Source organism: Haliotis rufescens, unplaced genomic scaffold (genome assembly GCF_023055435.1).
Source record: "Haliotis rufescens isolate VD_foot unplaced genomic scaffold, xgHalRufe1.0.p SCAF_6, whole genome shotgun sequence".
NCBI lineage: Eukaryota > Metazoa > Mollusca > Gastropoda > Lepetellida > Haliotidae > Haliotis > Haliotis rufescens.
The window spans coordinates 22,488,547-22,505,078 of NW_025964334.1; the positions used below are offsets into that span (position 1 = coordinate 22,488,547).

The 16,532-nt window shown below is 40.9% G+C and overlaps 1 protein-coding gene across 1 annotated transcript in view; it reads left to right on the plus strand.

Moving 5' to 3' along the window:
• Nucleotides 1–16,532, plus strand: part of LOC124150788 (prothoracicostatic peptide-like) — a 92,902-nt gene that overhangs the window by 72,885 nt on the left and 3,485 nt on the right. Inside the window, exon 3 of the mRNA XM_046522861.2 lies at nt 1,349–1,888. Within this exon, the coding sequence (XP_046378817.1) occupies nt 1,363–1,888 (526 nt within the window). The 5' untranslated portion in view covers nt 1,349–1,362. The remainder of the gene's footprint in view (nt 1–1,348; nt 1,889–16,532) is intronic.

The window sequence follows — 16,532 nt, forward strand, 5'->3', positions numbered from 1 at the left end:
TTTGCAAAACACCAAAACCGTGTCAAAACCGGAGAAAAACTGGTCTCTGAAACAGATTCTATTGCGCGTAAAAGCAAAACAAGCGGTGGAAATGATATGAATGGATCACTGAAAAGCAGCGATGACACCAGATGTTCACGAAAACACTCAAACAAAACTTTAATCAAACTAAAATACTCAAATTCTTTTATAAACGACATTTAACGGCGTGCTAACATTTGTCTTTCTATACCGCTTCAACCTGCAACTGGTATAAGGTAGTATTCATTGTGTGTGCCCTACCAAATGTACTGGCGGGTATAAGATTTGTAAGATTATTAAATGAGAAATCGTATTGAAGGACTGGTCATTGTGTTGTACGGGCGGTCGCTACGGGGAAATGATTGCAATTGGACATCATTTCGTCAATCTTCCCAATCATTGTCTCATGACAGTTAAAGATGCGTTACCTCTGACAGCGGTGTAGGCAGGCTTGTGGTCAGCAGATGGTAGGCCACGATCCCAGTCCCGACGTAACTTAGCCGTGACCTGAGGCTCTGGACAGTGGTCAGACAAAGTCCCAATCCGACATAAACCATGATTTGATTGTTATCGGAATATGCATGTGGTATGATTAGTAGTCTAGAACTGGTGTCATAGGTCACGTGAAAGTGTGAGATGAACCACTACCACTCTACTGCTGTCAATCATAATGTCACTGTCAGTCATTTGAGTTTTGTTTGATGCCGGGTTTTAAGCTGAACCATACAGGCTGCAGTCTTCTTATACCACATGGGTACTGCTGGTCACTATTTCTCCAAGCACAATAGACGTGTCAGGTCATGGATTCGAATCCTAGATTATGATCCTTGAATTCGCACCATCTGGTCGTAGGATTGACCAAAGTGTAAAGGTCTGCGATCATGCGAGCATGCTACTCACATTAAGAACAGCAGTGCCATTACATAATTATATAACTGAGATATTGTTCAAAGCGGCGACTGAACCACGGATGCTGCTTGTACAGACATATCTGAATAACTTTCCTTGGGCGTAATTATTGTTTGCAATGTGATGGTATTTCACTTCGGTCATACAACATGTATTGTTTGTTTTTATTCCCATATTCGAATATGTACGTATTTATGAATTTTATATGTGTAAACGTATGGTGTCATCACTTAACCTTATTGTTTCACGAATGTGAAAAGGATTACCGTTGGCATTTTGACGGTGATATTGCTTGATGTATTTATATTTACATTTGACTTTTCTTTTCTACATTCCTTCTGCCCAATGCATCTGAATTCATCTAAAGATTAAACAATTTGAATATGATAATCCTTAACATATTGGATCTCTATTCCAGAACCAAATTGCCCCATGGATCTGAAAAGTTTCTTCTGCCTTATCCTCCCCACGCTCGCCACCCTCCAGTTGTCCTTGGCGGAGGATCCCAGTCTGGTGGAAGGGGTGAAGCCACTTAGTGGGGCAGGGCAGAGACCCTTACAAGACAGTGACAGTGCCGCAGACAAAAGGCAGTGGTCTAATTTCCATAGTTGGGGCAAACGATGGGGCAATTTTGGAACAGCGGGCAAGAAATGGGCATCTTCTGACTTTCCTGCCTGGGGAAAACGATGGTCCGGGTCATCGTTCACGTCTTGGGGCAAGAGGAACGCATCTCCAGAGGAACAAAAAAGGAACTGGAACCAGTTTATCACTTGGGGCAAAAGGAATTGGCACGCTCTAACTTCGTGGGGCAAACGTTCACAGGAGAAGTCTGAGAAGAAATGGAACACTCTTCCTACTTGGGGCAAACGGGCAGGCTGGGACAATGGCTTCGCTTCATGGGGCAAACGCGACGAGGTCGATGTCAGGGACCAGTTAATGAAACTGTTCGATGAAAGCGGTAAGTCATATTTTACTTTACGTTACACCTACAGGGACGGTTGGGAAGGCTTGTTGTTTAAACTTTGGATCATGCAGAGCTAAGTCACTACATGGGTACCGAGTATGACGTACATTCCCCATCTTCCCGAGGCAAGAGAGTTAACTGACTTTAAAAGTCCAGTTTCCACCCTTGCCGAACTAGGCTGGAATAACTGTGCTCGATCGTAGCGCCACCAGTGGCCATTACCAGTTATGTCCCTTCTAAGCCTCTCCGATGGACCAATCAGATTCCAATTCTCGTATCACTTGCGTTTGCTTCATACAAAATGGTGGCGCCCAGTCAGGACGATCTGATCAATGATCAAGATCTATATTGTGATAAAACGGTTCTTACATCGCGAAATGCATCAAATCACGTGAGCACCTTGAAACGTGGAAAAACATGAAAAGATTTGGAAAATTTCTGCTGACAACGAGATATATGCTGTACATGCTTTGCAAATCCTGCAATTGACCGAAATCTGTACGACAGTTTACGAACCGGATTTCGATTTCGGTGCGCGATTTTGATTGGACTATGCATAGACTCGTTAGTACAGCCAAAATTTAACTCCATAATACCAGCCTAGTTCGGCAAGGGTGGAAACTGGACTTTTATAGTCAGTTAACTCACTTGCCTCGGGAAGATGTACATTCCCCCACCGTGATGTAGTTGCCATGTATATCTAAAAGCGGATTTAAACTACACTCCCTCACTGCCATATATATCTACCAAATTTCATTGATAAATCAAACTCATATCGTCATCCTCAGTACTTGTAACATCAGACGATTTATTCACAATTCAGTGATGTCATAGTCAGTGCTGAAACGTCTCCAACCAATGGATGACATTCCAAAGTTTTTGGATCAAAGGATTTTAGTTACAGTAGCTTTACAATACTGTTGATAGGGCTACTTCAACCAATCAGTGTCCGTAATTTCTACAACAGCCAAAGAAATGCGTACTGTAGCGGATATGCCCCCTTCGCATTAACAGTTCATGCAAATCATTCGATTTCCGTTCCTACATTGTCAGCACATCTAGATCATGATGGCCTCGAGGAAACTGAATAAAGGAATGAATTGAGAAATGGAAATGCAAGATGTCCATCCCATATCGAGAATGAGAAAAATCAAACATGTCTTTCATGGCTACTCCATTCATCAAATAAGATAAATATTGTATAAGATGGCAGTATGGATATTCGCCATTATGAACCATTAGTGTGTAAGGCAAATTCAAAGATTCCTTTATGTGTAAGAAGAAAATGGATTGCTGTCTAAATATTACTCCTACGTTAATGGGTATAGATACAACGTTGTCATTTTCCCTCGTTAACCTAATGTAACAATTCAGGGCTATAACCATTCGATAAAACACGTGATAGGACTGACAGGCGCACAATTCTCTTATCTTAATTGAATAAATTTCAATAAATACCAATGTGAATCATGGGTTTCATTGTACCAACTTAAATAATTACAAACTTTTATTGGAACGAAATCTTGGCGTCTTGTAACAGATGCGTTACCGTTTGAAGTATTCCAATTAAAAAAACCCCCATAAAACATTATATGCAAACACTTAAAGCATTCGGCCTGGTGTCATCGCTGATTTTCAGTGATCCTCTCATATAATTTTCACCGCAATTTTTCCTTTTACGCCCAATTGAATCTGTTTCGGCGGATAATCGAAACTGTTTATTTTTTGACGTTATTGTTGTATATTTTAAAAAAGGGGCAACGGGATAGCCGGGTTCTATCCCGCTCGTATGCACAGTACACTTTCGTGAGGAGACCATAACAGTTTTGAACACTGCGTTAGGACCAACTAACACACTTCCTCGCCATTTCGAAAATCACTGCCAGTACAAGATTGTTTTATCAAATAGTAGCTTCTCAAAGGTGTATTAGTAAAACCCTACATTACTTTAACATGTCCATGTCGGCAAAGTCTTTCAAGTTCAAGTGGACCTAATATTGATTAATTGTCACTCACTGAAGGCGTTTTATCTCGTCCTGTCCCATGCCCACTCAGAACAGTAGGCCTTTATTTCTTGACGATTATACACAACTTGAGTGTCACGCCGTTTTGATGTTGGTTTTTAGGTAGCCCTCAAACACCGTGGAACTAGATCACCGTCAATAAGAACATGATCAAGAAAGGTTACTGATCTCAATGTTCAATGTCACAGCACTACTTTCTGAGCACAAAGGTCTTACCTGCTAGAGAGTTAAAGGCGTAGTAAATGTTATTGAGGGGGCATTGGTGACCAGGTCGTCGAAAGCGCTGCAATTAATTGTCCATTGGGCCTGTCAGAATGGGTGGGTTCAAATATCAAATTCGCCACGATTACAATTCTTTGTCAGCACCACACCCGCGCTGATTATAAAATAGAAATAAACGCCCATAACTTGCATAACTTCGGGGGATTCCGTGTACGTTGAACTGACGCCGTGATGTAACTGCACTGATTTTCAAAGCGTCAAACCCATCACGCTGAAAATAATTGCAACGTTATCACGGCGTACTTTAAACAAATAGCCGACAGTGTCAGCAGCTGGTTCGAAGTAAACATGAAACAAATTAGTCGTAAACCGGTAGAGTAATGGAGGAATTGTAAACTATAAGTGCAATAACATTGAGATGTTTGCAAACACAATATCGAAATCACTTCAAAAGTTGTACCACTATTATTGAAATAGAATGCTTCGGGGCCTTACTTTGGTAAAGAACCTTACTTCTAACGATGGCCATCAGTTTAACATAACTGCCGTTTGTTAGATTGCTTGGGAACACTGGAGGAAGGGAGTGAGTGAGTGAGTATGGTTTTACGCCGCTTTTAGCAATATTCCAGCAATATCACGGCGGGGGACACCAGAAATGGGCTTCACTCATTGTACCCATGTCGGGAATCGAACCCGGGTCGTCGGCGTGACTAGCGAACGCTTTAACCACCAGGCTACCCGACCGCCCCCGCGAGGGAGTGAGGTACAAGTAGCTATGATTGTAGTCTCGTAGGCATTGGAACATATTCCCATAAAAACCTATGGTAGAACATTTACCTTAAGTGTTAATAAACCCTGTTTTTATTCTGTCACATCTATTTTATTGGGTATTGAAATCAATCAGTAGTTTCTCATAAAGGGTAACCAGTCCAAATAACGTACTTGTCAACAGTCATTCTATTCGATTCGGTTCGCTCTCTGTGACAAGCTAGGCCTACTTTGTCCCGGGTTATGCTACTTACGTTGATGGAGAAGAAAGATGTGAAGTGAATCTGGGAAAGGCCGTTGTGTGTCGCTGATCCAATAGAACACTTTTGTCTGAGTGCCGATGTTGAAAGCGGTCTCAGCGCTGAGGTGCTTGGGAACATGCTTACACCTTAACAAAGACTTACGACAGTCGTAACTTAGGTTGTTTTGTACAACGGTACCCTGTGTGTAGCATATTAACCATGAGTGACTTTCGAGAAACTGTAGTATCAATGACGACAAAGTTGACATAATATGCCCATGGGTTTCAACTTCTTTCTTCTGCATTGAGCAGTTGAAATCCTGTCAATTCTGTCCTTATTAAGATAGGTTTGTCAAAGAAGTTCAGAACAGTATAGTGATACTTTTGCGTGACAGGTGCGTCTAGCACACTGAGTGAGAGAGTATGGTTTTACGCCGCTTTTAGCAATATTCCAGCAATTTCACGGCGGGGGACACCAGAAATAGGTTTCACACATTGTACCCATGTCGGGAATCGAACTCGGGTCTTCGTTGTGACGAGCGACCGCTTTATCCACTAGGCTGCCCCACCGCCCACGTCTAGTATATAGTATTGTAATAACATGATTCGTTCTTGTACCGCACATGATGACATTGCCTTGAACAGGTCTTAAATTCAGCGGACCGCTTGGCTACATATACGTAGGTGTACATATTGACAGAAGTAGCGCAAATAAAACGATGGGTCATTTCAACACAGGGCGCCGTTCCACAAAGGGATCTTAGCCCTAACTCTATGTTAAAGTGTTAAAGTGTGGGAGATACGATTGCTTTATGGAACAGCGCCCTGATCTGCGAAGTGACGTTGACTGGTTGATATACATAGTTTAATCTTGAATTACATTACAGGCTTTTGCGGACATAGGTAATTAAATACATGATTCGTAGGATATAGATAATATTGCTTAGGTTAGTGATCTATTCTTCCTTGTTCGTAACCAGAGCATATCAGGAAGTGACATTTGTCTTCTACGTCTCATCGTTACACACACAGCATGTTCTTCCAACTCGTGGAAAGTTAGCGTATCTCCAAGGTCCTGCGTACAGCTGGTGAGAAAAACAACAAAAGTGGCCACTCTAATATGTTTAACAGTCACACAACTAACACGGAAATCTGTTCCCCAAACGGTTTTACTGCCATTTTGACTCATTCTATGCCAGGCCTGTTCATTGATATATTTTAGATGAGAGATGAATTCTGATGTTCAATCGGGCACAAGTGGCCCACTGGTCTTAGCCACCGCAGTTCCCTGTGCAGAATTGGATCCCTTAAGCAAGCCAGAAACCTATGATTTTGGTTTCGAATCCCAGTTCGCCTCGATTATGTTTCTAGGTTTGTCAGCACCCGACCCGTGCTCGTGGGTTTAACCAAAGCGTATAAACGTCTGAGACATGCAACACTTTCGGCTTTCCTCCCACATTAAGACGACACGGCGTGATACACCTGGGATATTGATCAGAGCGGCGTTGAACCCAACTCACTCACTCACTCTGACATAAAGGTTTTAGGGCCACGCAAATAGTAAAGTTGCAAATGTAACAAAACCTAAGCGATATAATTACAACTACCTTTCTGCAAATTGTGAGAGTGATGGGTGCTACAAGTAGGCTTACCTTTTTGGCAAACGCCTGTTTTCATGACTGGTTAACGTTGTCAGTGATCCATTCATATAATTTTCACTGCTATTTTGCCTTTTACGCCCAAATGAATGTTTCGGCGGATACTCGAGAAATATATAAATTGAATAGATATTGTTCACGTTATTGCATCTATGGATAACGCAAAAGTTCTCTAAACGCGTATTGATAAATGGTCGCGGCATCAATGTTTACTATTGATGTAATAAAATATTAATTTATATTTATGCCATGGGCATTTACGATGCATCGCTAGTTCACTCTATTTTACCCCTAATCATGACATCTCTGTGTAACTCTCTGGACAAATTGTGATGAAAACCGAACAACGAGTGCTTGGTAACCACTCGATTCTTCACTTTTGTCTTTTGTATTACATGCATTTGATACTGGCATCTTTTCTGATCCGGAACCGTCGCTCTATGGCTGAAATAAGGCCGATGCGACGTTACAGTTTAACTCACTCATTGATCCGGAATCCGTACCCGCCACCACTATTGGGTTTCCAATCACTAATAATGCACCCAAGTGTAGCAGAACCAAAAATAAACAAAAGAAGGTCCATCCCACACATCAGTAGAATAAGCGTTGTGAAATATTTGCACTGATAGACTGTAGATTTGCCAGAGTATTACTACATGCATTGCATACACGTTAGAACTTTGACGTAGATCAAGTAATGAAATTTAAACGAAAAAATACTATAAATATCAAGGTTTATTATTAAAATACGCATTTCTGGGGATTTGAGGGGTGGTCGGGGAGCCTAGTGCTCGTCAGGTAGAAGACCCGGGTTCGATTCCCGACATGGGTACAATGTGTGAAGCCCATTTCTGGTGTCCCCCCGCCGTGATATTGCTGGAATATTGCTATAAGGGGCAAACATACTCACTCACTCCGAGGATTTGCATAAACATGTAATAGCGTCCAGGAGACCCCTGGGAAGACATTGTTACTTAACATCAAAATTACATAGCCATGACATGGGACTATGCCTTCTTTGGTCAGAGAACGACACAGGCCTTGTAGTATTTGGAGACATGATACGTCGCTAGCATTGTGAACCTGGTACTAATACTAATCGTATTACATTCAGACGACGTCGTTGCATCTGACGTTTTTTTTCACAATGTTAATGTGTTGGGTTCGAGCGGGACAATTAAATTGACTTGTTTCATGAGAGCTCATACAAAGCATACTTATCTACCAAGAAATGTGCTTTTTGTTGACGTTAATCTGTATTATGGATATGTATAATAGTCAACTACCCACATACTAGGAATACTGTAGGTACGTCACTGGTTTTTTCTCTCCATCACTATATGTTCCTCTCTTATCTGATATGAAGAGGCACATGTGCATGTATGTGAAGTGAAGCGTCTACCTAGTGTCTCATAGGTTCTTCCAAACATCATAAAACGTGATGAATGAGTATGGTTTTACGCTGCTTTTAGCAATATTCCAGCAATATCACGACGGGGGACACCAGAAATTGGGCTTCACACATTGTACCCATGTCGGGAATCGAACCCGGGTCTTCGGCGTGACGAGCGAACGCTTTAACCACTAGGGTACCCGACCGCCCCACATCATAAAAGAAGCCTTTTGTAAGTCTTAAGGTATATAAAAACGACAAAACCCTTTCCATATCTGCAATAAGCAGAGGTATTGTACGATTCCGACATTTTCATGAGTATGTTCATAAGGATCTTTGTCAAAGAGTGATGGTACCAGGTGTTTGCGAAATGGTGATTATATCCTCGCCAACCGGTGACACGCGTGACAAACACATGCAAAGACACGTCAATTGTTCACCTGGTAAAACACGGGAATTAATGGTACGAGCAGGGAGTCTATATAGTCTTTGTATGTTTAAGTGAAAATAGGGAATTGAACCCACTGTTTGCTGGCCGTTAAGAGATGTCCGAATAGCGGTTCTTAGGCCGCTGAGCTCTCCAGAACGTCTTTAACACGTGACAAACACAATAAGACATACACTGACAGATTTTATCATCTCTGAGAACTAAAACACGACAATATGTGTCGCGAGAGTCATGTGCTAAGCGTGACGTCTTAGATCTAAGTCGCTGTTGTTTTATGGATGACCGTCCTGATCTGACGTAGCTTGTTGTCTGCACTGAAGGCTCCCGTTTATTCACCCACTTACAGGAGGAAATCTGATTTGATGGCCATTCTTTTGATGAATTAAATTTACTGCCACCTTGCGAGCGATGAAAGGGCGTGATGGGGTTTGGGGCGTCTGTCTGTTAGTTATTGGTGCTCAGTGCTCCCAATACGCTAATCCTCCACTGCACAACACTGAATTACATCTACATGATACAGGCTTTCCACAAGTTTTCGATTTCCCCAAGAAAACAACAGATTCAACTTAAGTGTCTGAAATGAAAAAAAAAAATGAAAAACCGAACTCATGTTAGCCAGTCATGTACTTGAAAAGAGCTGCCATATTTTCGAAAATGATGTTAGACATGGTACCGTGTGTATGTTAGCAGTGTTTAAGTGAGGGAGTGTTTCAGATTCGTTTGACGCCGCTTTGAACGATGTACCAGTCACGGCGCGTCATCCGACGGTCGGTTGAAAGCCCAAAGTGAAGCTGTTTTATTTTATGTTTTTGTATTATAATAAAACGTCCAAGCCAGTCTCGATTATAAGACGAAACAGATTTCATTGGGCGAAATGTCTAAATAGCGTTGAAAATTATATGAATGTATAACACAGGAAAATAATATAATGCTGAAGAGCCATTGATCAAAATCGGACAGAATCCGGGATTCGAACACCCGCTTAGCAAATGCTGGCACGTCTCAAAATCAATGCTTGAAGTCAAAATAGAATATCATAGTTTACAATAGCACTGATCACGAATTTCTATGCGCTTGACAACGTACGGCCAAACATACTCAAACCTGAGAAACATATATTTGAGATTCGTCTTGTTGTTGTTGTTGTTGTTGTTGTGGTTCTTCTTCTTCGTCGTCTTATAGAAAGATATATGGGAAAGAAATGTTTTACCTCAATGATAAAATACTGTGTATCTGTGATGACATGAACGTCTAAAATACGAACTTTAACATGCTTACTCGACAAAATTGACTTGTTAATTGATATGAGAAAAAATAAAGTAATCTTCTCTTCTCAACAGTATTAAGTAAAATAAATTCTAGATATCTGCTTTAATATGCAAATAAGTTGGTAATGTGATACTCGTGATCAAAACGTAGCGTTGACAAATCACGTTTTTAGCTCACAATGTCATCATTGACGCGTTGCTAATACCAGCCCAGTTGTTATTGGAATTAATTTTTTTTATTTAGAGCCGTGTCGTGTGATCAAACAGTCTGATATTAAGGGTGTTTTTGTGTGTTATTAGCCTTGCTCCGTTCACTCATCATATTTACTGAGGTCGGGCACCTGTCACCTTGTAACAGCAAAAGCACGGGCAAGGCGTGCATAAGCCCAATAGGCGGCTCAAGTATTTGTACAGGCGACATTGAGAACCCGGATGTTGAAGTAGAGAGGTTTTCAGCTCGACCAATAACATGCGACCAAACTATTGCGCAATATCTGTGTGTGGCACGCTTCTCGATTTGTGGAGATGGAAACGTCATTTCATTTGTTAAAATCAATTTCTGGAGCCATTTTGTGGACCCATGAGCACATGCTGGGAGTACATCCATTAATATAGATTGGATCCATATTGAGCCTCTTAAGGGCATTTCTGTAACGATGGAGAGGATCTGGTAATACAGGGCACTTAGTGATAAGATCTGAAGCTATGTTGTGTCGTTCCGTTTTATCATGCTATAAAACAAATATCCGTCACTTTATAATCATCATGAGGGAAATCCGATATGCGTGTAATTTATATTCAACGAATTATTCATGATGTTTTCTTAAGAAACGAAGCTTTCAATAAAATGTTTGGATTAAAGCATTTTTCATATTCTAAAATTGAATACAAACAGTACTTCTAGAACAAACAATTGAAAAAGGAATAAGGTTTTTACCAAGTTGTTTTCTTAAAGATTTTCATATGTCACAAATTCAAATTATACTTTAAGGCTGAGTCCCCTTCTGCACTATTTTTCCTTACGGGCTCTATTTTCCAAGGTCTGATGTCTATTTTCAGCTTGGGTGTAGATATAGCAATGAGTAGCAATCTCCAACTCTGGACACTTTCAAGACAAAACTAAAGACTTATCTCTTTAGATGTGTCTATGACCCTGTGTGAGGCGCTATGAGCGACTACGTAGACGGAAATGGCGCTGAAGAAATGGACTTTATTATTATCATTATTATGTGTGTGACACTGCGTCATTATAGTATTTGGGATATATTCCTATTCAGCCTAAAAAGTGAGCTAGCAGACAAGGAAAGTGGTGATAGAGACACTCGAATCAAGTTTGCTAGGACTGCCAATGGTGCCAAGCCAAGCCACAAAAGTCTGTACCAGCATGTAATGTATTACATCTCTGAAATGGTATTGCACACTTAAAGATGCCCTGTGTTGGTGGCAGGTCTCGACTGGAGGTCTTGATGGTCGAGAAGGTGAAGCACTGGAGCCTGGTCAGCGAGCTGTCAAAACCAGATATTAATGACAGCACTTCCCGAGTGCTGAATGCCATCAGCACAAAATAACTACGGCGCACGAGCTTGATTTCAAACGTTAATTTTGAAGTAATAGAGACATTTTATCTTTAAACACAAATTAAAGATTGATCAAACAACTAACTTATTTAAGATATAATAAATGGCAGTGGTTAAATTGGCATTTGCTTAAAGAAAAATGGACTCTTTGGAAGTGATCCCACTTCAAACGTAATTCTGAGTAAGCTTCCCGTTCTGTTTGGTTTCTCGCTATGCCTGGTTCTGCAAAAGTAACAAATACCCGCCACATCTGAAGATGAAGAAATGTTTGATTAAGTAATTCGTGGAGATGGGTCTCTGTCCCATAGATTGGCCATTTCCGTGATCTCAGTAAGTGAAGCCGAGAGTCGGTCACCAGGGGTCTATCTCACGTCCCATCCCCGCGTATCGTGATGCTAGACCACGTGTGGGAATTCCCACAACGCGGCGGTGCTAGTTAGATGACAATACTCAGAGTCAAGTCTGACACACAAAATATGCTCATTTCCTTCGAGTAATGGAGTTTCCTTTGCTCATGTTGTTAGTGGTCTAATTCGATTATTGTGCTTAACGGTAACGCGGTTACGATGGCGTTTGCAAGACTGACGGTAACAAAGAGGCAATGGGTAGGCTTGTCTCCTCTCGCTCGATGTTGAGGGGTCGTTGTGAGGGTTATGAGAGATCAACTCCACCAGCTCGTGTTATCTGCTACTTGTTTGTCTCAATTTCCTCACGCAAGTAATTGAATGAACAAAATAGGAATTTGTGGACCACGTTCACATTAATTCGACATTCGAGATGTAAGGTCGAAAAGCCTTTCAAGCTATAATTATGCATCCAGTATATCTAGATGCATACCGCTAGTGGGTCCTTTATCTAGGTAATCCACTATTGGGAAATTGCAATTGAAAGGAGGAAAGGATTCACTTCCATCACAATTACTTCATCATACAGATTAATGGATATATTTTTTGTTCTCATTCGATTATAACTTCCTTGCTCTCTCCGCTTTCGAGCGTAGATTTGATGGCCCTATTTCTTAACAGAAAGGGACATGTAGCAGAATAACCATGGATTGGTGTGTGATTCCTGATATAAGATTTTGCTAACGACGCAGTTGATTGTTTTAAAGTTTTTATTCTGTGTGTCGTAGTTCATTCACCCTGTTCTGCACGAATATAGTCAGAACTGGTTGACTCGATGCTCTTTTGTACATGTACCATTGATGCTGGCTCACGTGTCAGCGTTTTGACGTCATGGATGAACCTTCATATGCAAACTTGCAATGAAAATATAGCAGAGGCCACACTTTGTATCAGCATCAAGACGTTTCTTGGTGTCAAGAATCTTTTAACGAAGAAAGAATCTAGACAGCTTAATGGACGATGAAGATCCATAACTTATTATACATTCCTTTTTGTGGGTGAGTCAAAACATCCAAGCCAAAGGGAACATGAAAGGATAAAGAACCCCGAATTCACAGCGATTTGACACTCACGGTTCGATGTGAACTAAACTTTATCCATGATGACCCTAGTTCTTGGGCAAACCTTGAAATACCGTCGCTGCCACTAACGCTATATTCGTCATTTGTCAATCAGTTGCAGGGACGTTTGTTACTGACTGTGCTGGGATTCGGGTTAACGGATGCCAATGGTCATATGCTCATATGCTAACCCCTTCCCCAACACAACCGGTGGCTTGTCAGGCAGCGACTTGCGTGGTGACCGCCGGTTTTCACAAGCGACAAAACTTCATAATCATAAGACATCCCTGCTGAAGCAGAGTCCAGTGTACGATTCCAACTATATCATAAGCATGTGTGTATGAATCACAATCAAATAGTGATGATAATACGTGTTCGCGAAAATGTATGCGTATCTTGCCCAACTAATGGCATCATTCACAAACACATGAATAATCAAGTCAATTGTTCACCTGTGTCCCCGGCTGTGATATTGCTGGAATATTGCTAAAAGCGGCGTAAATCCATACTCACTCACTCACTCAATTGTTCACCTCAACAAACACGTGAACAGGTCAAAAGAGGCAATTGCTTCGGACATAAGTTTGGTCACTGATGCATCAAATGTAGAATTGTTCTTAACATGTCTTCCATAAAAACTTGGAAGTTGTGCTAGGTTTTACTGCACCTGATCAAACAACCTTTGAACAAGAGTCGTAAGACGCTGTTTGAAATCTTTGTAGAAAGAACATGCTCCACTGTATCTTAAGATTTGTGAAATGTGGACATGCAATGATCTAAGAAAACCGTAAGCCTTTGTTAAAGTTTGTGAGTTGCAGTGGTTACGCCAGGAACTTTGGCGAAACGGTGTTTGACAATAGAAACATCCTTCTTGAAGCGTTAATACAAGGTATTCCTGGATGACATCAAAATACCTTTTACCGTGCTGAACATGCTTATGTGGGCGATTCAGGGAATGTTTATCTTTAGTAGGCACTTGCATAGACACATACCTTACAGCTACGAAAAGAACGATCCTTGATCAAGATTCGTGAGGTAGTTACCAACATGTGTGAATGAACTATCCGGTGGTATTTACAACTGCCGGGGGTAATTTTATCAAAAAATGTTAAGTTTTTATCCCCTGAAATTCAATTGATCACATAATTACTTGTCGTGGATATGCGGAAATGATGAACTCTATATCACACACACCTACTAACTTGTATATTATGTTACGATAATAGTTTCCCTTAAATATTCAGCTAAATCGATAACATATTTTTTCACTCTCAACAGCATCTTTTCATAGCTCGGTTCACATGTGTCTTGAAGCAGTCTATTTAAATTAATAATGCCCAATTGAGTCGTCCTCCCGCCTCCCAAGCAAGAAGTGTTCCCCTGGGCCAAGAAAAATCAGCATCCTGGTCCATCCAACAATAGGGAAGTCCGTAGCCACGATGGGAGCCTAGGTGCGAAAGAAAAGGAAGATTTGTATTCACAGATAAGTTGGCGGATATTGACAAAAATGCATACTTGAAGGTTTAATTTTGTCTTCGATTTGTGTTGACGCATAACAGTTCTATGGCTACCATAGTGTGGATCTCAACACAAGGAAATCAATCAAGTGTGGTAGGCATCGGTGATAGATATTAATCAAGGAATAAATATTAATGGTGTTGATTGTTGCCACGAAAGTTTGGGTAGGGAGCTGATATAAAACACAATAGGCATAGTGTATATAACTTCTCCCTTCAAAAACATCACGTCTAAGAGTGAGTGAATATGGTTTTACGCCGCTTTTAGCAATATTCCAGCAATATCACGGCGGGGGACACCAGAAATGGGCTTCACACATTGTACCCATGTCGGGAATCGAACCCGGGTCTTCGGCGTGACGAGCGAACGCTTTAACCACTAGGCTACCCGACCGCCCCTCACGTCTAAGACAAATTGAATTAAGTTAAATCTGAACTTTAAGCGGTTTTCTATTTTCTGTCAATACTTGTCTGCAAGTATTCAGCTGAAATAACTTAAAACTAGCATAACGAAAGGCTTCATAACAGAAACATGATTGGTTCCCATTCGATTCTGATATATAATTCGTGCTTGTTACGTTATGGCACTATAGTACTAACAGTAAATATTGAGTTTGAAACTGACACACAAAAGAAAACATTTTCTTCTTACATAACATAATCTCTTCTCTGACATTCTTCTGTCACATCTCTGAAAGATAATACGTGGTCAGGCTTTCTTCTCACACAGATAACATATGGTTGGACATCCTTCTCAAACAGATAACCTATGGTTGAACATCCTTCTAGCACTGATAACCTATTGTTGGACATCCTTCTCACACAGATAACCTATGGTTGGGCATCCTTCTTGCACTGATGACCTATGGTTGGACATCCTTCTCACGCAGATAACCTATGGTTGGGATCCTTCTCACACAGATAACATATGGTTGGACATCCTTCTCACACAGATAACCTATGGTTGAACATCCTTCTAGAACTGATAACCTATTATTGGACGTCCTTCTCACACAGATAACTTATTGTTGGACGTCCTTCTCACACAGATAACCTATGGATGGACATCCTTCTCACACAAATAGCATATGGTTGGACATCCTTCTCACACAGATAACCTATGGTTGAACATCCTTCTAGAAACTGATAACCTATTGTTGGACGTCCTTCTCACGCAGATAACCTATTGTTGGACGTCCTTCTCACACAGATAACCTATGGTTGGACATCCTTCTCACACAGATAGCATATGGTTGAACATCCTTCTCATACACATAACCTATGGTTGAACATCCTTCTTGCACTGATAACCTATGGTTGGATATCCTTCTCACACAGATAACATATGGTTGGACATATTTCTCATACAGATAACCTATGGTTGGACATCCTTCTAGGACTGATAACCTATGGTTGAATATCCTTCTGACACCGATAACCTAAGGTTGAATATCCTTCTCACACAGATAACCAATGGTTGGACATCCTTCTCATACAGATAACCTACGGTTGAACATCCTTCTAGAACTGATAACCTATGGTTGGACATCCTTCTCACACAGAAAACCTATGTTTGAACATCCTTCTCACACAGATAACCTATGGTTGAACATCCTTCTCACACAGATAACGAATGGTTGGACATCCTTCTCACACAGATAACATATGGTTGAACAACATTCTGACACTGATAACCTATGGTTGAACATCCTTCTGACACTGATAACCTATTGTTGGACGTCTTTCTGACACCGATAACCTATAGTTGGACATCCTACTGGCTCAGATAACTTATGGTTCAATAGCCTTCTGACGCAGATAACCTATGGTGAACATCCGCCTAACACAGATGACCTATGGTTGGACATCCTTCTGACACAGATCATATATGGTTGAATATCTTTCTGACACAGATATCATATGGTTAAACATCCTTCTGACACAGATAACCTATGGTTAAATATCCTTGGTTATGTCTCCAACTTAAAATACAAGAGTAACAGGTGTATATGATTAACACGTTGTGTTTAAGATCATCATTATGTATTGGAAGAGCA